General features: G+C 41.2%; 1 protein-coding gene across 1 annotated transcript in view; it reads left to right on the top strand.

The window, feature by feature from the left end:
- Positions 1-5,112: 5,112 nt before the first annotated feature.
- SMC3 (structural maintenance of chromosomes 3) overlaps positions 5,113-15,527 on the top strand; it is a 35,844-nt gene continuing 25,429 nt past the window's right edge. The window contains exons 1-6 of the mRNA XM_077349686.1: positions 5,113-5,438; positions 10,712-10,787; positions 12,068-12,106; positions 13,933-14,000; positions 14,567-14,638; positions 14,761-14,840. Of these exons, the coding sequence (XP_077205801.1) occupies positions 5,424-5,438; positions 10,712-10,787; positions 12,068-12,106; positions 13,933-14,000; positions 14,567-14,638; positions 14,761-14,840 (350 nt within the window). The 5' untranslated portion in view covers positions 5,113-5,423. The remainder of the gene's footprint in view (positions 5,439-10,711; positions 10,788-12,067; positions 12,107-13,932; positions 14,001-14,566; positions 14,639-14,760; positions 14,841-15,527) is intronic.

Below are 15,527 nucleotides of genomic sequence, written 5' to 3' on the forward strand. Positions count from 1 at the left end.
TCTTGCAAGCCATACAGAACTGGAAAAGTTCCATCAGGATCCTCAGCTCTTCTGGGAGCACGTTCCATGTAAAGTTAGATAATGTTTCAATGTAAACCACCCAGAGCTGCAAAGAATGGACAGTATAAAAATCCAAATAAATAAATAAATTCCACCATACAGAAACCAGGGCAGAAAACTAGGCCCTGGTTGAGGCCAGGTGAACTTCATGAGGGCCAAGGAACTCCAACCCATTTGTGCTCACAGAGCACAAAACCTACAGGGGGCAAAGGGGTTAAACAGTCCCTCATATACAGTGGGACCAGACTGTAAATGACCTTAAAGGTTAATTTAAGAACCTTGAATTTGATCCAGTATTCAACTCATAACCAATGCAGCTGCCTTCTTATGGGATAATCAATACTTGCTAACAGGCTCATAGTTAAGAGTTCCCAAAGCACTGGCCATAAAGCCTCTGGGGTTACTGAGAGAAAGGAGTGAATTTCTATCTACCATGTTACCTCCAAAGATCAGTGATGTGAAGTGATATGGAGAGAGGCGATATGAGGAACAAGAAATAAGGAGTCACACAAAGACCTCATAAGACAAGGGTATATAGGAGAAGGGCAGCAGAGGGTCTTGGAGCTGTGTGCATACCAAGGGAGATTTCTAGATTGCAAGGTTTATGAGACAATCTGGTACATTAAAAGAGGGTAGAGTTTCATAAAATTTGAATAATATAATTACTGAGAAAGTCTGAGATCCAGTGACCTGTTTTTTAAATATTTTCAGGGCCTTGCAACTGAGCTCCAGTGTTCATTGTAGTTTGATTCAGGTGGGTAGCCATGTTGAACAAAGGAGATAATTGGGCTTAACAGAGATATTGCTTCTTCCCACTACACATGCTAAGTCACTCAGTCCTCACTTACACCCAGGAACTACATTTTGTTGGTATTCAAAGGACCACCGGACTCAAATTTCATTCTCACATTATCAAAAGATCTGTATGCTAATTTGCTGACATTTATCCTATCTCAGCTAAAGGTAAAGGTAAAGGTAAAGGTATCCCCTGTGCAAGCACTGAGTCATGTCTGACCCTTGGGGTGACGCCCTCTAGCGTTTTCATGGCAGACTCAATACGGGGTGGTTTGCCAGTGCCTTCCCCAGTCATTACCGTTTACCCCCCAGCAAGCTGGGTACTCATTTTACCGACCTCGGAAGGATGGAAGGCTGAGTCAACCTTGAGCCGGCTGCTGGGATTGAACTCCCAGCCTTATGGGCAAAGCTTTCAGACGCTGCCTTACCACTCTGCGCCACAAGAGGCTCTATATCTCAGCTATAATCTCTATAATTTCTTATGTATGCAAAAGGTCCTTCCTGGCAATTAAATTCACACCACCACCACCTTCTCTCTACCTGTGTGTAATGGTTGAGGAAATTTTGTTTCACTGCACACACAGGAAAGCTTATCCTGAATAAAACTTTGTTGACCTTAAAAGGTCACTCACAGGACTCAAACTTTGTATCACTGCGGTTTGGTAATTTAGATCTGCACAAGTATCCCTAATAAAGTCTGAAATGGTGGGAATTCTTCCCTAGTTTCTTGGATATTGATGAACCTAAGGACTAAAATTTGTTTCTTAATTACATAGTCCTCCAGAGTTTCTCAAGGACCCTGTTCTTCTGTTCAGTGAAGCTTCCAGTTCAAGTACTTTGGTATTAAAATTTTAAACACCCAACTCATCAAAACAGTGCAGCTATCACTGGTGAACTATTTGTGGAATCTTCAAAAAAGGGAGATGACCTGTGAAACTACAAGCCTGTGAGTCTGATCTCAATTGCAGGGAAGATAATGGGAACAGATTTTAAAGGGGGCAATCTGCAGTCATTTGAAGAACAATTTGTTGATCTGGGGAGGTCTTTCCAGATAGGAACGCTGACCTGTCCCTAGAGCTGTGGTTGTCAACCTGGGGGCCAGGACCCCTTTGGGAGTTGAACAATCCTTTCACAGGGGTTGCAGCAGGGCAAGCAGCCCTTCTCTTTAAGGGGGTCCCAAAGTGGCCAACATCTCTCCTCTTCCATTTTATCCACACTACAGCCTTGCAGGGTAGATTGAGATAGAGTCTGTCTGTCTGGAGCAGCAGAAAAGAGCAAGATTGGCGTGGTAGGACAAGAGGCAGAACTAAACTGAGAAACTCCGGAAAAACAATAATTTATATACAATCACGAACAATGGATCTTCACACCATTGGTCTGTTTCGGTTTAATTTCTGTGAAAGATCACTTGCATAATTTTATGGTTGGGGTCACCACAACATGAGGAAATGTATTAAAGGGTCGCGACATTAGGAAGGTTGAGAACCACTGCCCTAGAGGGTTAAGTTCCGGTTTCCTTATTCCTTCTTCCCCTTCCTTCAAGCCTGCAACATGGTGAGTGCAGAGATGACTCCAGCATCTCTCCCCATCAAACTATTTAGATTAGAATAGGAATCTTCTCTTTATCTTATCATATGTAGAATTAAGTCTACTAATAAATATTTTATATATTAGTTAAGCACAATCTTGGAGAATGTGTTTTTCTTTTGTTTTCTGACTACATGCACTCTGCTGCACACTGTGCCTATCAGCCAAACTGGGTACTCTGCTAACTTTCAGGATATTAAGACTTTACCACAAGCCTATCAATCATTATCCTTCAGGTTATGGAAACAACCTATATCATATTTTTTAGGAATTTATTATTTTCTGCAAAAAGGCACACATGCTTATTACAGCTGAATTTTTGATACATTGTCCAGTAACTAGAGGCTCACTTGGTAGAATTCACTAGACAGAGAAATCAACTTGCTTTCTCTCTTTCTGAAGAGCGCAGATTGATCTCTATTGTTATACAACTAGGAATAAAACTCAGATTTGAGACCAGGTCTCATCCGCTTGAAAAAGGACAACTTTTCAGACTGGGTTGGATGCCTGAAACTGGTGCTGAGAGCTGAGAAATTAATCAAGATTGTGGAAGAAGAACGTCTTGTAGCTCTAGATCCAAGTGCCTTGCAGGAGCTTAAGCAGGAATATGAAAACTGGATAAAGATGCAAAAGTCTCTACAGTTATCATCTCATGCATGAGTACAGCTGAATACCCTTTACTAAGACAGTTGGCCCATGCCATGCTAAAGCTTTTGGAGTCAGCTCTTGTTAAAAAGGGATGGATTTACTTCTCCAGGCTAATTAGGAGACTGTACAGCATACATTATCAAGGAGAATCCTTTGAAGAGCATATATTAGAAATGAAAAGGCTCTTTCAGGAGTTAGAAAGCTCTGATAGTGCGCTATCAAATGTAAACAAAATTACTATGTTACTTCTGAGTTTGTCCTCATCTGCACCCCACTGAAGTAATCTATTGCCCGTTACATGGGTATTTTGGCCCGGTAAGGGTTAATACACATACTAGCGCTCCAGTTTTTCATTTCTAAAATATTGTTCTCTGGTGTCTCTAATACATCCCGCTGTTTTTTGTGGTACTTGTTTGTTTAATGCCTGTTCCATGTGTTCCAGAGGCTTTTTTCCTGGCAAGGGTTAATAAAGGTGCAGATTTCGGCTTTTTCATTTCCGAAATATTGTTCTCAAGCGCCTGTGTTGCATCCCACTGGTTTTTGTGGTACTCGTGTTTGTTTAATGCCTGTTCCGGCCTGTTCCATGTGTTCCAGAGGCTTTTGGCCTGGCAAGGGTTAATGAAGCTGCGAGATTTCTGCCTTTTCGTTTCCGAAATATTCTTCTCAAGTGTCTGGTCCATTCTGCACAGGTTTAATGTAGCAGGAGTGTGGCAAATTGTAATCGCTACTAATATGCAGTTATGCACAACGTCATACACAATCTGCCACACTCCTGAAACAGTCCCTCTAGAAGCACTTCATTGTAACGCCAGGGAAATCCCAAAAAGTGGATTCACCCTCTGGAAAGCGCTACACTCTTGCAACCAATCTGCAACACTAGCGAAAAAGTTCTGTGCGTTCCCATTGTTGCGATTTCAGCAAAGTCCCTCCCCCTGGCTCTCTCCTCTGAACTTCCGGCGAAGCGATCGCCATTTTTTTCTCTCGGAGCAAGCGGAGAGCAACAAACCAGTGAGCCTTCATTCACCCAGCGAGGCTTCTCCGGCTGCAGTCCCTCCACAGAGCTGCTTTAAAGCTCGCCTCAAGTCACCAAGCACAACACAGCCCCATTTGCTAGTTCCCTTTATTTTCGGCCGAAAATCACGCCCATGCAGGGGGGGGATTCACTCGGGGGAGCGTGGCAACGATGAATCGACAGCTCACAGGCCAGCTGCCAGCTAGATGGGTCTCTACCTTAGGAGGAAGCAAGGAATCAAGGAATCAAGGCATATTCATTGCAACGTGTGTTTTTCTTTTTAAAAAAAACATGTTCTTAAAGGCAAAGGGGCTTTTCCGGAGCATGGTAACAACCACCCATTGGCTGCTCATTTGATTGACGGCCAGGGGCGGGACAAAACACAGCAAAAAACGCTTCCTTTCTAAGCAATTTTTGCTGAGACCGGAAACCTGTGGGAAACTATTGAAACGCTACTGGATTCCACTACAAAGGGAGGTATGCATTACGCCGAATTCCACTATTTTAAATTCCATTATTTCTTTCTGCAAGCAATTTGCCACATTGATCCTTGTGCGGAATGGGCCCGGCTTTTACCCTGTCCCACTGGGGGGATCTCACAGGTGGAATAACCTAGGGGCTGTCTTCATCTAAATCCAGCACTGGTCACGTTTGTATTCCCGCCATCTCAGTGTAGATCACATAAGGAAGCACAGTCCCTTAGAGCCGCTCTCTCACAAAATAATGGATTAAAAAAAATACACCCTCCACAAACAGACGAAACGTGGGCGCAAAGTCGAGTTAACCAGTTCCTTAACATATTTCCGCCAAAAGGCCGAGAAATAGGCAACGTCCGAACGTGTGTGTTGCGCCCTGTAGAGAGACTCTCCCTCATTGTCAGCCGAATGACGCGCGCCCTCTATGGGCTTTTCCGCAGGCTCCTAGCGATTCTCCGGACTCCATTAACCGCGGGGCTGGAGGTCGCTCTCCCTCCCTTCCTCCCTCCCATAGGCTGCGCTTGCCTTTGGCGCCCAGCTCGGCTCATGTCGGTCCGTACCAACTTCCTTCCAGCCAGACAAAAAACGGGCATTTGCCGCGGGCCCTTCCACGAGTGGTCAGTGGAAATGATCTCAGCCGGAGCGGTATTTTCAGGGGTGGCGGGGCCGGTCGCTGTTACAGTCTCTCGTGATTCTTCTTTTCTGCCTCCCCTCTCTCTCTGTGCCAAGTGGTACGTTCCACGACGAGCGGGTGCGGGACGTTTTACCGCCATTTTGTGTGTGATTGTGAGTGGGGCGGGCCGTGGACGGTGAGGAGGGAGGCCGCTGCCGCCAACGCCGCCAACATGTATATCAAGCAGGTAAAGAGAGCTGGCTGCATGTCTCCCGTCGAGAGTGGATTGGGGGGAGGTTCGCTGCTGGCTGACGGAAGGGGCTGCTCAGTAGCCTTCGCTCACTCGGGCCCGGGGATGTGGAATGTGCCGGGACGGTGGCGATGATGATGTCGGCCGCAATTGGGGCGGGCTCCTTCTGGGGATGTCGCCGATGCTTGGTTTTGCAGTGGTTTCTTCTCGGAGAAAGAGGGGGTGCTTCACATGCTGGGCGAGGGGGAGGGGCAGGGGGCATCCAAGCGCTGCATGGCTTCACCAGACTAATCTTGGCCTTTTTAATGGCCCCGACCTGGTGTGGTGAGACGGACGAAAAGAGGCCAGAATCCCCTTTCCTGAGCCTGTATGTTGATAGGAGGCAGTGCCCTGTCCTAGAGAGTCTTCGTCGGCCGTAATGCTAAAATGAACGATTAAACAAGTAGTCCTTGGAAGTTTGGATCCACCTGGAATTATCCTTGAAAGTAATAGTGTCATTGGGTGCCTGCAGGTGTGAATTTTGCTCTTCCAAATTCATAGAATTACTAGAAGGACAACTTGATAGGAGTGACTCTTTTAAATTAGAAGTCTTGAGCTTTATATGTTCACAATGCCTGCCTTACAAGTCTGGCTTCTCAAAGATGCAGAGGCAAGCCTGTGTCTGGGTTGTACCTCTTCAGAGTGAAGGTTAGCACTTAAGATTGAACCCTAGTACATAAACAAAGCTTCTATTATTATTATTTTATTTTATTTTTGGTTTATTTTCCGCCACTCCCTTGTGGCTCGTGGCGGGTTACAGTGTCTTAAAACCCCCATTAAAAGACATAAAACATTACCAACATGGTGGAAAATCAATAAAACCTGACTCCCCACCCCACCCCACCCCACCCCACTACTAGTGGGTGGAGAAGGAGTCCCGATGATGTTCACTTCAGATCCCATGCATCTAGAAAGCTAGAATGTCAGGGAAAACAGTATGTCTCCTCTCTAACATTCTAGTTTCTGTTATGTGTAGAAATGTTTTTGGGGGGGTTGGAGTATTCCATCATGTGGGCCATCATTCTTTTGTCAAATGAACAAGTAATATAGTGAAGACACAAGGTTTGCTACCTCAAAAGCTGTCTGTGAGAAGTAGTCTTGATGTCACTGTGTTTTTCATCTGTTTGTTAGCTCCTCAAAAAAACATTTTCTAATATTGATTATTAATATTGCTGTTTTTATGGGGTTAGGTCCAGACTAAGTTTTCCTTTAGCAGAATGGAATTTTTCTGCCCTCCTCCTCCCATTGAAGCCCACAGATCTTTAGTCTGTTATTCCTGGGGGTTTGGGGACTCTGAAGAACAACATGAGGGTGCTTTGTGATGGTAAAGGGGAAGCAATTTAGCCTGGATCTGACCCATTGTTTTATGGTGTCCCTTGTGTTTTTGAGTTTTGAGCATGTTACAGGGAAGGCAGCATATTGATTAAATGGCCTGGTCTTATTGTCATAATTGATTTATTGGCATTCTATCATACCTAGAGTTATAACAAGCTGAACCAATTGAAATTGATTTTCCTACTCTTGCCATGTACTGAAACTATGGGGGGGCTGATGTTTTGTATGTCACCTTTCCACCCAGTTAGGCTGCAAATAATGAAAAAGAAACACTGACTTTTAAAATATGTCCAAAAATTTAAAGCCAGAAATTAAAAACCAGAAAGAGGGGCAGGAAGGATAGGCCAGATAAAAAAGTCTTATGATCAATGGAGAATAGACAAATCTCCTTGAGAGGGATATTCTATAATTTTGGTGCCATGACAGAGAAAGCTCAGATGGGTTGCCAGCTGTGTAAACTTCAGGTGAAGGGGGAACCTGGAGGACAGCCCTTTTTACCACTCTTAGCTGAATAGATATAACTAATTAGTGTTGAAGAATCATATCCATAAGTCTGTTTTACTCTGCAACTATAATATCTGATATCAGTGTTGCTCTTCATTGGGAAATCCTTAATTGCAGCACAAATAGTTTTTACTTGGTGAAAGATTTCTGCTGTGCTTGGTAAGTTCAATATCCCTACTTGTTCCCCAACTCAAGTGCATGCTGTTGACATATTGTGAAGGCAATAAACACAAGCATCACTGTAAGTTTTTTGTTGTTGCTAAATAAAGGGATTGTACAGTCAGATGACAACACTTTTAATATCTTGCTGGATCACATGTACCTAAAATTTGTGGCACATTCATAGCCTAAACAATTGTTTTAAATTAAAAAGTTTAAATGATCTGGAACTAGGGGTATATAGTATAGTGGCCAGATTGGCGGATTACACAAAATTATTCAGGATGGTAAAAACCAAGGCAGACTGTGAAGAGCCTCCAGTAAGGAACTCCATAACCTGGGTGAGTGGACAACAGTGTGGCAAATGAAGTTCAATGTTGGTAAGTATTAAGTAATGCATATTGGGACAAAAATATCCCAACTTCAACATAACAACAACAAACCCTTTGTTGGCATAACAGAAAAATAAACAAAAATAAAGTACAGTACAAACATGGTGTGAACCAGGTTTGCAAAACAAAACAATTACAGACAATCAAGTTTGGTTACAGCAGTTGTAGCATTCATCCGTTCCAAGTTGGCAACTAAAATCTGGACTAAGATCAGTGCAATTGTACACAGTGCTATCCCAATGCAGTGTTTCCCGTCTAGATGGATAATATTAGCCTTGCATAAGGATACTCTCCAAGCTGGGCGACAACTCTCAAGGACCGTTTACGCACTGGAGGTTTCATGCCGGGCTGCAGGCTGGAGTTTTAGTCCTGGCAGGTTGCCCCACCTCTTCCTGCACCCACATGGGGGAGCATTTGGCCTGGTGCACCTCATCCACCCCCTATCTGTGCTCCTGACAGGGGGGGGGCAGTGAAGTTCCCAGTGCATAAACGGTAAAAGTGAGGACAGTTTAAAATTAAATGATCCAGTGCATCTGGAATGGGGGCACCCATGCAGACACAGCCTTTGGGAAACAGGGATCTTATTAAATCTGCCTTTCATTAAATTAGAAGGAAAGATGTTCATTTTGGGTCAAGTATAGTCTGAATTGGCTGAGACTGAGAGGGGAAAAGAGGTTGGGGTCATAGTGGAAGTGAAAGTGTCAACTCAGTGTGCTGCAGCAGTAGAAAAGAGAAATTTTGTTAGGGTTTATTAGGAAAGGGTTTGAGAACATAGCTGATATTGTAATGCTCCTGGAAAGAGCTATGGTACGGCCTCATTTGGAATAATATGTACAGTTCTGGTCACACTATCTTCAAAAGCAAAGCTAGAAAAAAGTATAAAGGAGGGCAATCAAGATGATGAGGGGGTTGGAGCACTTTCCCTATGAGGAAAGGCTGATGAGTCTGGGCCTTTCAGTTTAAAAAAGGGATGACTAAGGGTGAACGTGATAGAGGTTTATAAAATTATGCATGGGCTGGAGAGTTGACAAAGATTTCTTCTCCCTTTCAAAAATATAAAACTCAAGAGCATCCAATGAAACTGATGGTTCATAACAGACAAAAGGCAATACTGCTTTACAGAGAGAATAATTAAAATGTGGAATTCACTGCCAGGGGATGTAGTGATGGATGCAGGAATAGACAGCTTTAAAGGAGCTTTCATGGAGGATAAGTCAATCAATGGCTACTAGCCATGGTGGCTGAGGGAAATCTCCACAATCAGAAGAACTAAATCAGAAGAACTAACCCTCTGAATCCCAGAACAAAAAGGTGACATCAGGAGAAGGCTTTAGCCTCGATGCCCTGTTGTTGGTCCTCTAAAGAAACTGGTTGGCCACTGAAACAGGATGCTGGACTAGATGGGCTTTTGGTCTGATCCAGCATGACTATTGTTATGTTTTTACCTGGGTACTTGGAGATGATTCTTGCTTGTGATAGATGAGTGACTTGTAAAGATATTTTAAAAGTGAATATTGCTCATAGAAGCTGAGTCTTGTGCACACTGTCCGTTCAATTCCAATTGACCCCAGGTTATGTTAAACCTTCTTAAACTCAATGTGCGCACCTCTCTGATATTTCTGTTCTATTGTGGGCTTTGAGCTCCATGTGCTGGATACTCGATTTATATAGGAATTTAGTTGTGTGGAACTAGAAATTAGGACATGAACCAAGCAGTCTTAATGCTTGGTTTGTATGGTTTAGTTTTACTTATTGGGCATTTATGTGCATAGGCATCTGTGTAAATTTGACGGTTCAAGCAGATGACAGGTGGAGTGAGCCAACCCTAGTCAAATGATTGTCTGCAAAAGTGATATTCATTGTCTTGGGAGTCACATGTGGCTCTTCAGAAGACTGTTCTCTAATGTGGTACCTGCACCATCTTCCAGGAAACTAGACCAGACTGTTACATGGTAGGACTTGGGTTGCAGCTTGAAATAGTCACTGCTGGGAGGGGGGCTGAAGGATGAGTAAGCTGCTAGCTTTCCTGAGCGGCTGGCCACTTGTCAGGGCAGAAGTAAGGAGCCAGAGTTTCCCAAACACCCCCCCCCCCTTCCTTCTGCATGAGTGGATAAAAAGTTTTATTTTCTTCTAACCATTAAGACAGAGCTTTTACTGAAAGTCCCCCCCCCCATTTAAGTAGTAGGCTATATAATATTGTAAAATGGCTTTCAAACTGTTAAAAGTGTTTAATTCACGTTGCTGGTAAAAATCAGCTAAAATGCTTGAACTGTTAATTATTTTCTGCTGATAAATACAAGCACGGTACATTATCTAAAATTTTATGTGCCTGTCAGTGATTAAATTAAATCTCTTGCTGGCTGTACTTACAAGTGAAAACTGCCAAGTGGGATATGAAATCCATTTTCAAAATTATTCCATTTGTAGAATTGCATATATTACATAATATGAATTCTTTATGTTGTACTTAGTGGCATTGTTTCATCTTCACATGCTGTGCTATCAACCTTTGGCTTATATTACAATCCGCTAATATGCTTTAACCTAAATATATATAAAAAGTTGTATTCAATTTTTCAGCTGAGGACCAGCAAATCATATCTAGAGCAATGTAATGAGTAAGATTGGAGTAGCCCGATCAGGTGCACTGACGTGCTAAGAGATACTGAATTACCTTGGCTTCCTTTGTTGGCGTGTCAGGATGACGTGAATAATAACATATTTTGTACTTTAAAATGTAATGATAAATCCTGTGCCTTTAAAAATGATATATTGTTGTTTCAAAACCTGAAAAAGATAAAAATGATCTTGTGTGTTGAGGTGGGTTTTTGTTTATTATAGGTGATCATCCAGGGGTTTCGAAGCTACCGAGATCAGACTATAGTAGATCCCTTCAGTTCAAAACATAATGTCATTGGTAAGGTCTTTTAGTATAATGGCTATGAGATTATGTGTCATTTAAGTATGAATTTGCTGACCATATTAATAACCAGCCCCAAAATTAATTGTTATATATAGGGCTTTCCCAAAAGGCTGCATGTTTCAGGAGAATTCTTACAAGAACACAGGTTCATCTGTGCAGCTATTGTGAGACAGGTGGAAGCCTCTTACATCATAATCCAATTAAGGGTAAAATGCGTTCTGCTCTTTCATCTGTCCCAAACCATCTTTATGTAGTGGTGACATCCAAACTTTTATCTGCAAACTGAAACATAATTCTGGACTTTTCCATTAATTGTATCCAGGGCTTCTCTGTATTACAGAGGCAGAGTGAGGCATATTAGACCAGAAAGGTTGAAGTTTATGTATGGGCTTGCTGATGGAGATCACTGTGTGTCATTCTAACCACAGAGTAGTTGTGAAAACATGGGATAGTGCCCTGAACACCATAGAAAAAGGGGCGGGGAGATAGAAATATAACAAAATAAGAATATTTCTCAAACCTGAGAAGTTTCATTTTCATGACTATGAGAATGAGCAGTCTTCTCACATGAGAATGGGGCACTGCCTTTCCAGTTGTATGATATTTGTTGCTTTCACAGGCTACTCTAGCTGTATCCTATCTGAAAATTAGACCTAGGTTACAGATTTCCATGTACTGTTCTTCTCTGAGTCCACAGCTAAAGCTTCCTGCACAGTGACTGCAATGACAACTCTCATCCTTGAGTTTCCATTCAAGCACAGGTCTGTGCTGAATGTGATACCTTGTAAAGGTCTTTCCCAAAACTGCTACCTGAAATCTTTTGATAGGAGATGCCGAGTATTAAACTTGGGGCCATCTGCATGTTATCTCCTACAGAGGCACAGCTTCTCTAAAATCATGGATTGTCCTGTTGGTAGATTTGAGAGGATTAGTTGAGTCATGTGCCTTGAATTTCTTGTTAATGTATGCTGCCAGGATTTAGTTAGTACATGCATCAGAATTGAGTGATTGGTTTACAAATAGCAGTTTGTACAAGTAGTAAAATTGTTAAGTATCTGTGAGAATTAGGTAACCAACTGACATATATGTTTATGGAAATGTGGAAATGATAAAATATTATGGAAATGATAAAATAATATAACTGATGTTTAATGCTATGATTTTTGTTCATTGCTGTTCTGCTTTTAATGTAACTTACAAATCCCCCCAATTAAAAAGTAATTCATGAAACTATGTTGTTTGAAATGTCTATTAACTCTCAATTTTTTTTTTAGTGGGTAGGAATGGTTCTGGAAAAAGCAACTTCTTCTATGGTGAGTTGAAGCATACAAATGATAGTCGAAGATAAGCTTACTGTCTTAAATCTATATTAATGCTATTGATTCAGATTTACCTTAGGTTAGTATAAATACTCAAAGATACTTTTTTAAAAACAGAAGAATCTTGAGGCAGTTTATGCCATAATAATAGATTCAAGTGGGTAGCCGTGTTGATCTGAAGCAGCACAACAAAATACAAGTCCAATGGCACCTTTAAGACCAACAAAGATTTATTTAAAGCGCGAGCTTTCAAGTGTGTTGTCTGAGGAAGAGTGCATACACTCAAAAGCTCATACTTTGAATAAATCTTTGTTGGAATTAAAGGTGCCATTGGACTTTTATTTTGTTGTGCTGCAATCCTAAGATTGTATTTAAGCTTTGATGTCACTTGATGCATGACATGTTATATTTAGATGGCAGAGAATAAATGAACATAAATCAGACATCAAAATCAGTAGAACACTGATTACTGTGTTCTGTGTACATTGTGGACTGTGTACATTCCTTTCCTTTTATTCTCTTAGAAGCTCATGGGTTAACAAATATTGAGCAGCAGCAGATTCTCATTCCTCTTTTTTTGACTCAAAGGCTAAAAGGACTGAAACAAATTTTGCTACAGCCACAGTGATATTAGAATCATCATCACTAAGTGAAGGATGTCCATGATGTAAGGGGGAAATTTATCAGAGCAGAAGTTCCCAAACGTTTTTGGATTGCTGCCCTCTTGGCTCCCAGGCCACATCCCTTGTTTTCTTTCATACGCTTATTTCCTGGTGTCAGGCCCTCTTCAGATTCAAAATACACTATATTGCCTACACTTTTTTTGGTTGTTGTGCAGCAGTCATATTTTAGTTTGGAAAAAATATTTAAGTTCTTTGTTAAAGGCATTTGTAAAAGCCACTTTGATTCCTTATTGGGGGGAAAGACGAGAGAGAGAAAGAGAGAGAAGCAAGCAATGCAAAATTCCATGGACAGGAACAAACAGGAGAATGCTTCTCCCGCCGCCCTAAGCCCTTGCTTTCTTCAGGAAGCTAAGCAGGGTTGGTCTTGGTCAGCATTGGGATGGGAGACCACCAAGGAGGTCCAGAGTCGCTACTACCCAGAGGCAAACCACCTTGGAACATCTCTTGCTAGGAAAATGCAGCTGCAGCAGGAAGAGACAGGCTGCTGTCCCCACTACTGCCTCTAAATTCCTTACCACTCCCCTGAATCCTTCTACGGACCACCCCCAGGGGGGCTTATAGCCCACTTTGGGAACCTGTAAAATATAGGCTTAATATAATGATCCCTTTTATGCTCAAAAATTGCATTCAAGAAAAACATGAAAAGATGTGGCAGTCTTATTATGGTCGCAAGGGCAAATTCTATTGGAATAAGGCAAATTTAGAAAACTCATCTTTGAACTTTTGAGGGAATATTCTAGAGAGTGCATGTTTGGGGGGGGGGGTAGGTTCCAAAATACAAGGGTTAGCAGACTCAGCAGGCTCTTAAGATCAAACTACTGCAATCAGTATCTTTATTATAGAAAAACCTATTTATAGTGTTTGCCCATGGTTTTACTTTGTTGAACACTGTTCTACATTGGAGGGTCCAAGATAAATCTCCTGAGAATAGGATCCAAAAATAGGAGAAGCTAAAATAATGTGAAATGTCGTAATGAAACTCTTATGCAAAAATTTACCAAACACAATTCTAGTGTGATAGGTTTAATGCTAGTATTTATAAAAAAATTTAAACATGTTTTAAAAGTTTACTATTTAATTCATTATTGAACCCATCCCAGTAAATTAACAAAGTTTATTGTCCTTTCTGTATTACAGCAATTCAGTTTGTTCTCAGTGATGAATTTAGCCACCTTCGTCCTGAGCAAAGGCTTGCTTTGTTACATGTGAGTAAAAACAATAGACATACTATGGTTGTAAACTCTGTACAGTGCCATGCTTTTGGTACATTTATTGTACCAAAATTATGCAACCTTTGGGTAAATGATGTCTTTATGCTATTCTATTTCAGAGTAGACTCTTTTAACATCTCCCCCCCTTTAAGCTTTTCTCATGTTGCCAGAAGAAATAGAAGACTTGAGTGTAGTGGTATATTGTCATACGGACATAAAGTCAATGTGGTATAGTGGTCAAATATGTCAGAGTAGTATATGAGAGTCCCAGGTTCTAATTTCCACTCATGTCATGGAAGCTTGCTGGATGATCTTGGACCAGTTTTATACTCTTACACGTAATCTACCGCACAGGGTTGTTGTTCAGATAAAATGGAGGAGAAAAGAATGATATAAACTACTTTGAGTCCATGCTGGGTAGAATGACAGGGTACAAATGAAGTAAATAAATAAAAGCTTTTAAATCTTTGGTAGAATAAAATAATTTACTTATGGAGCATGGGATAGGCAAAACTTGAAAGGTTTTAATACATTTGGTTTCTCTCTCTGTGTTTCTAAAGGAAGGTACAGGTCCTCGTGTTATTTCTGCTTTTGTGGAAATCATTTTTGACAATTCAGATAACCGGTTACCAGTAAGTTAAATATATTATTTTTTTTATTGATGCACATTTTGTTGCTGGCTTTTGGTTTAAGTTTAAAGTCAAATTTTGTAAAGGGTTCAGAATGTTAACTGTGCCATTTTTTTTGTCTTAAGATTGATAAAGAAGAAGTATCTCTTCGCAGAGTTATTGGAGCAAAAAAGGACCAGTATTTCCTAGACAAGAAAATGGTTACGTATGTGCTATTTCTTCTTTAATTGCCATCTGGTTTTGAGGCATACTAGCAATTATTGAAGATTCAATATACAAGTTCTTGATGAGATTTAGAAAAGCTCAGTATTTAGTTTTTATGTAAAACAGTAAACTTCTCCAGACCTCAGGCTTTTGAGAACACTTAAAAATGACTGTTGCTTCTTTAAAATTCAGAGATACCAGTTATATTGTATTCCCAGTCTCCATGATTTTAAACCCAGTTCTTAGAAAATGTGAACTGAATAGTGCCATTCTTGGGATTTCTGTAGCTGCCTCAAAATTGCTGTAAATAAGACTCAGCTTTCCCAGCCTGTCTGTAGCAGTTGCTTGAAAATGATTCTGAAGCATAGACTTCAGGTAACTGTTTCATGTTAAATGCTGAAATGAATGTTCACAAAAAGGCATAACTTTCCTTTGCAACAGTCATATTTGAGGATAAATGCCTATTGAGTTATAGGAAGTCTCTATCATCATATACTGCACATGCTGTTTTATCCTCTTTTCAATGGCAATCCAAAATATAGTACTCTGAATTAGTGACACATTTATTGACAGCAACTGGATAAGCAAAGACTGGCATGAAAGGGCAAGTTCGGCTGCACTGATACTCAAAATTTGGGGCCCAAGTAACCATGGAAGAAATTGACAACTGGATAGAGATGTCTGTGGA

This window comes from Paroedura picta, chromosome 8 (genome assembly GCF_049243985.1).
Source record: "Paroedura picta isolate Pp20150507F chromosome 8, Ppicta_v3.0, whole genome shotgun sequence".
NCBI lineage: Eukaryota > Metazoa > Chordata > Lepidosauria > Squamata > Gekkonidae > Paroedura > Paroedura picta.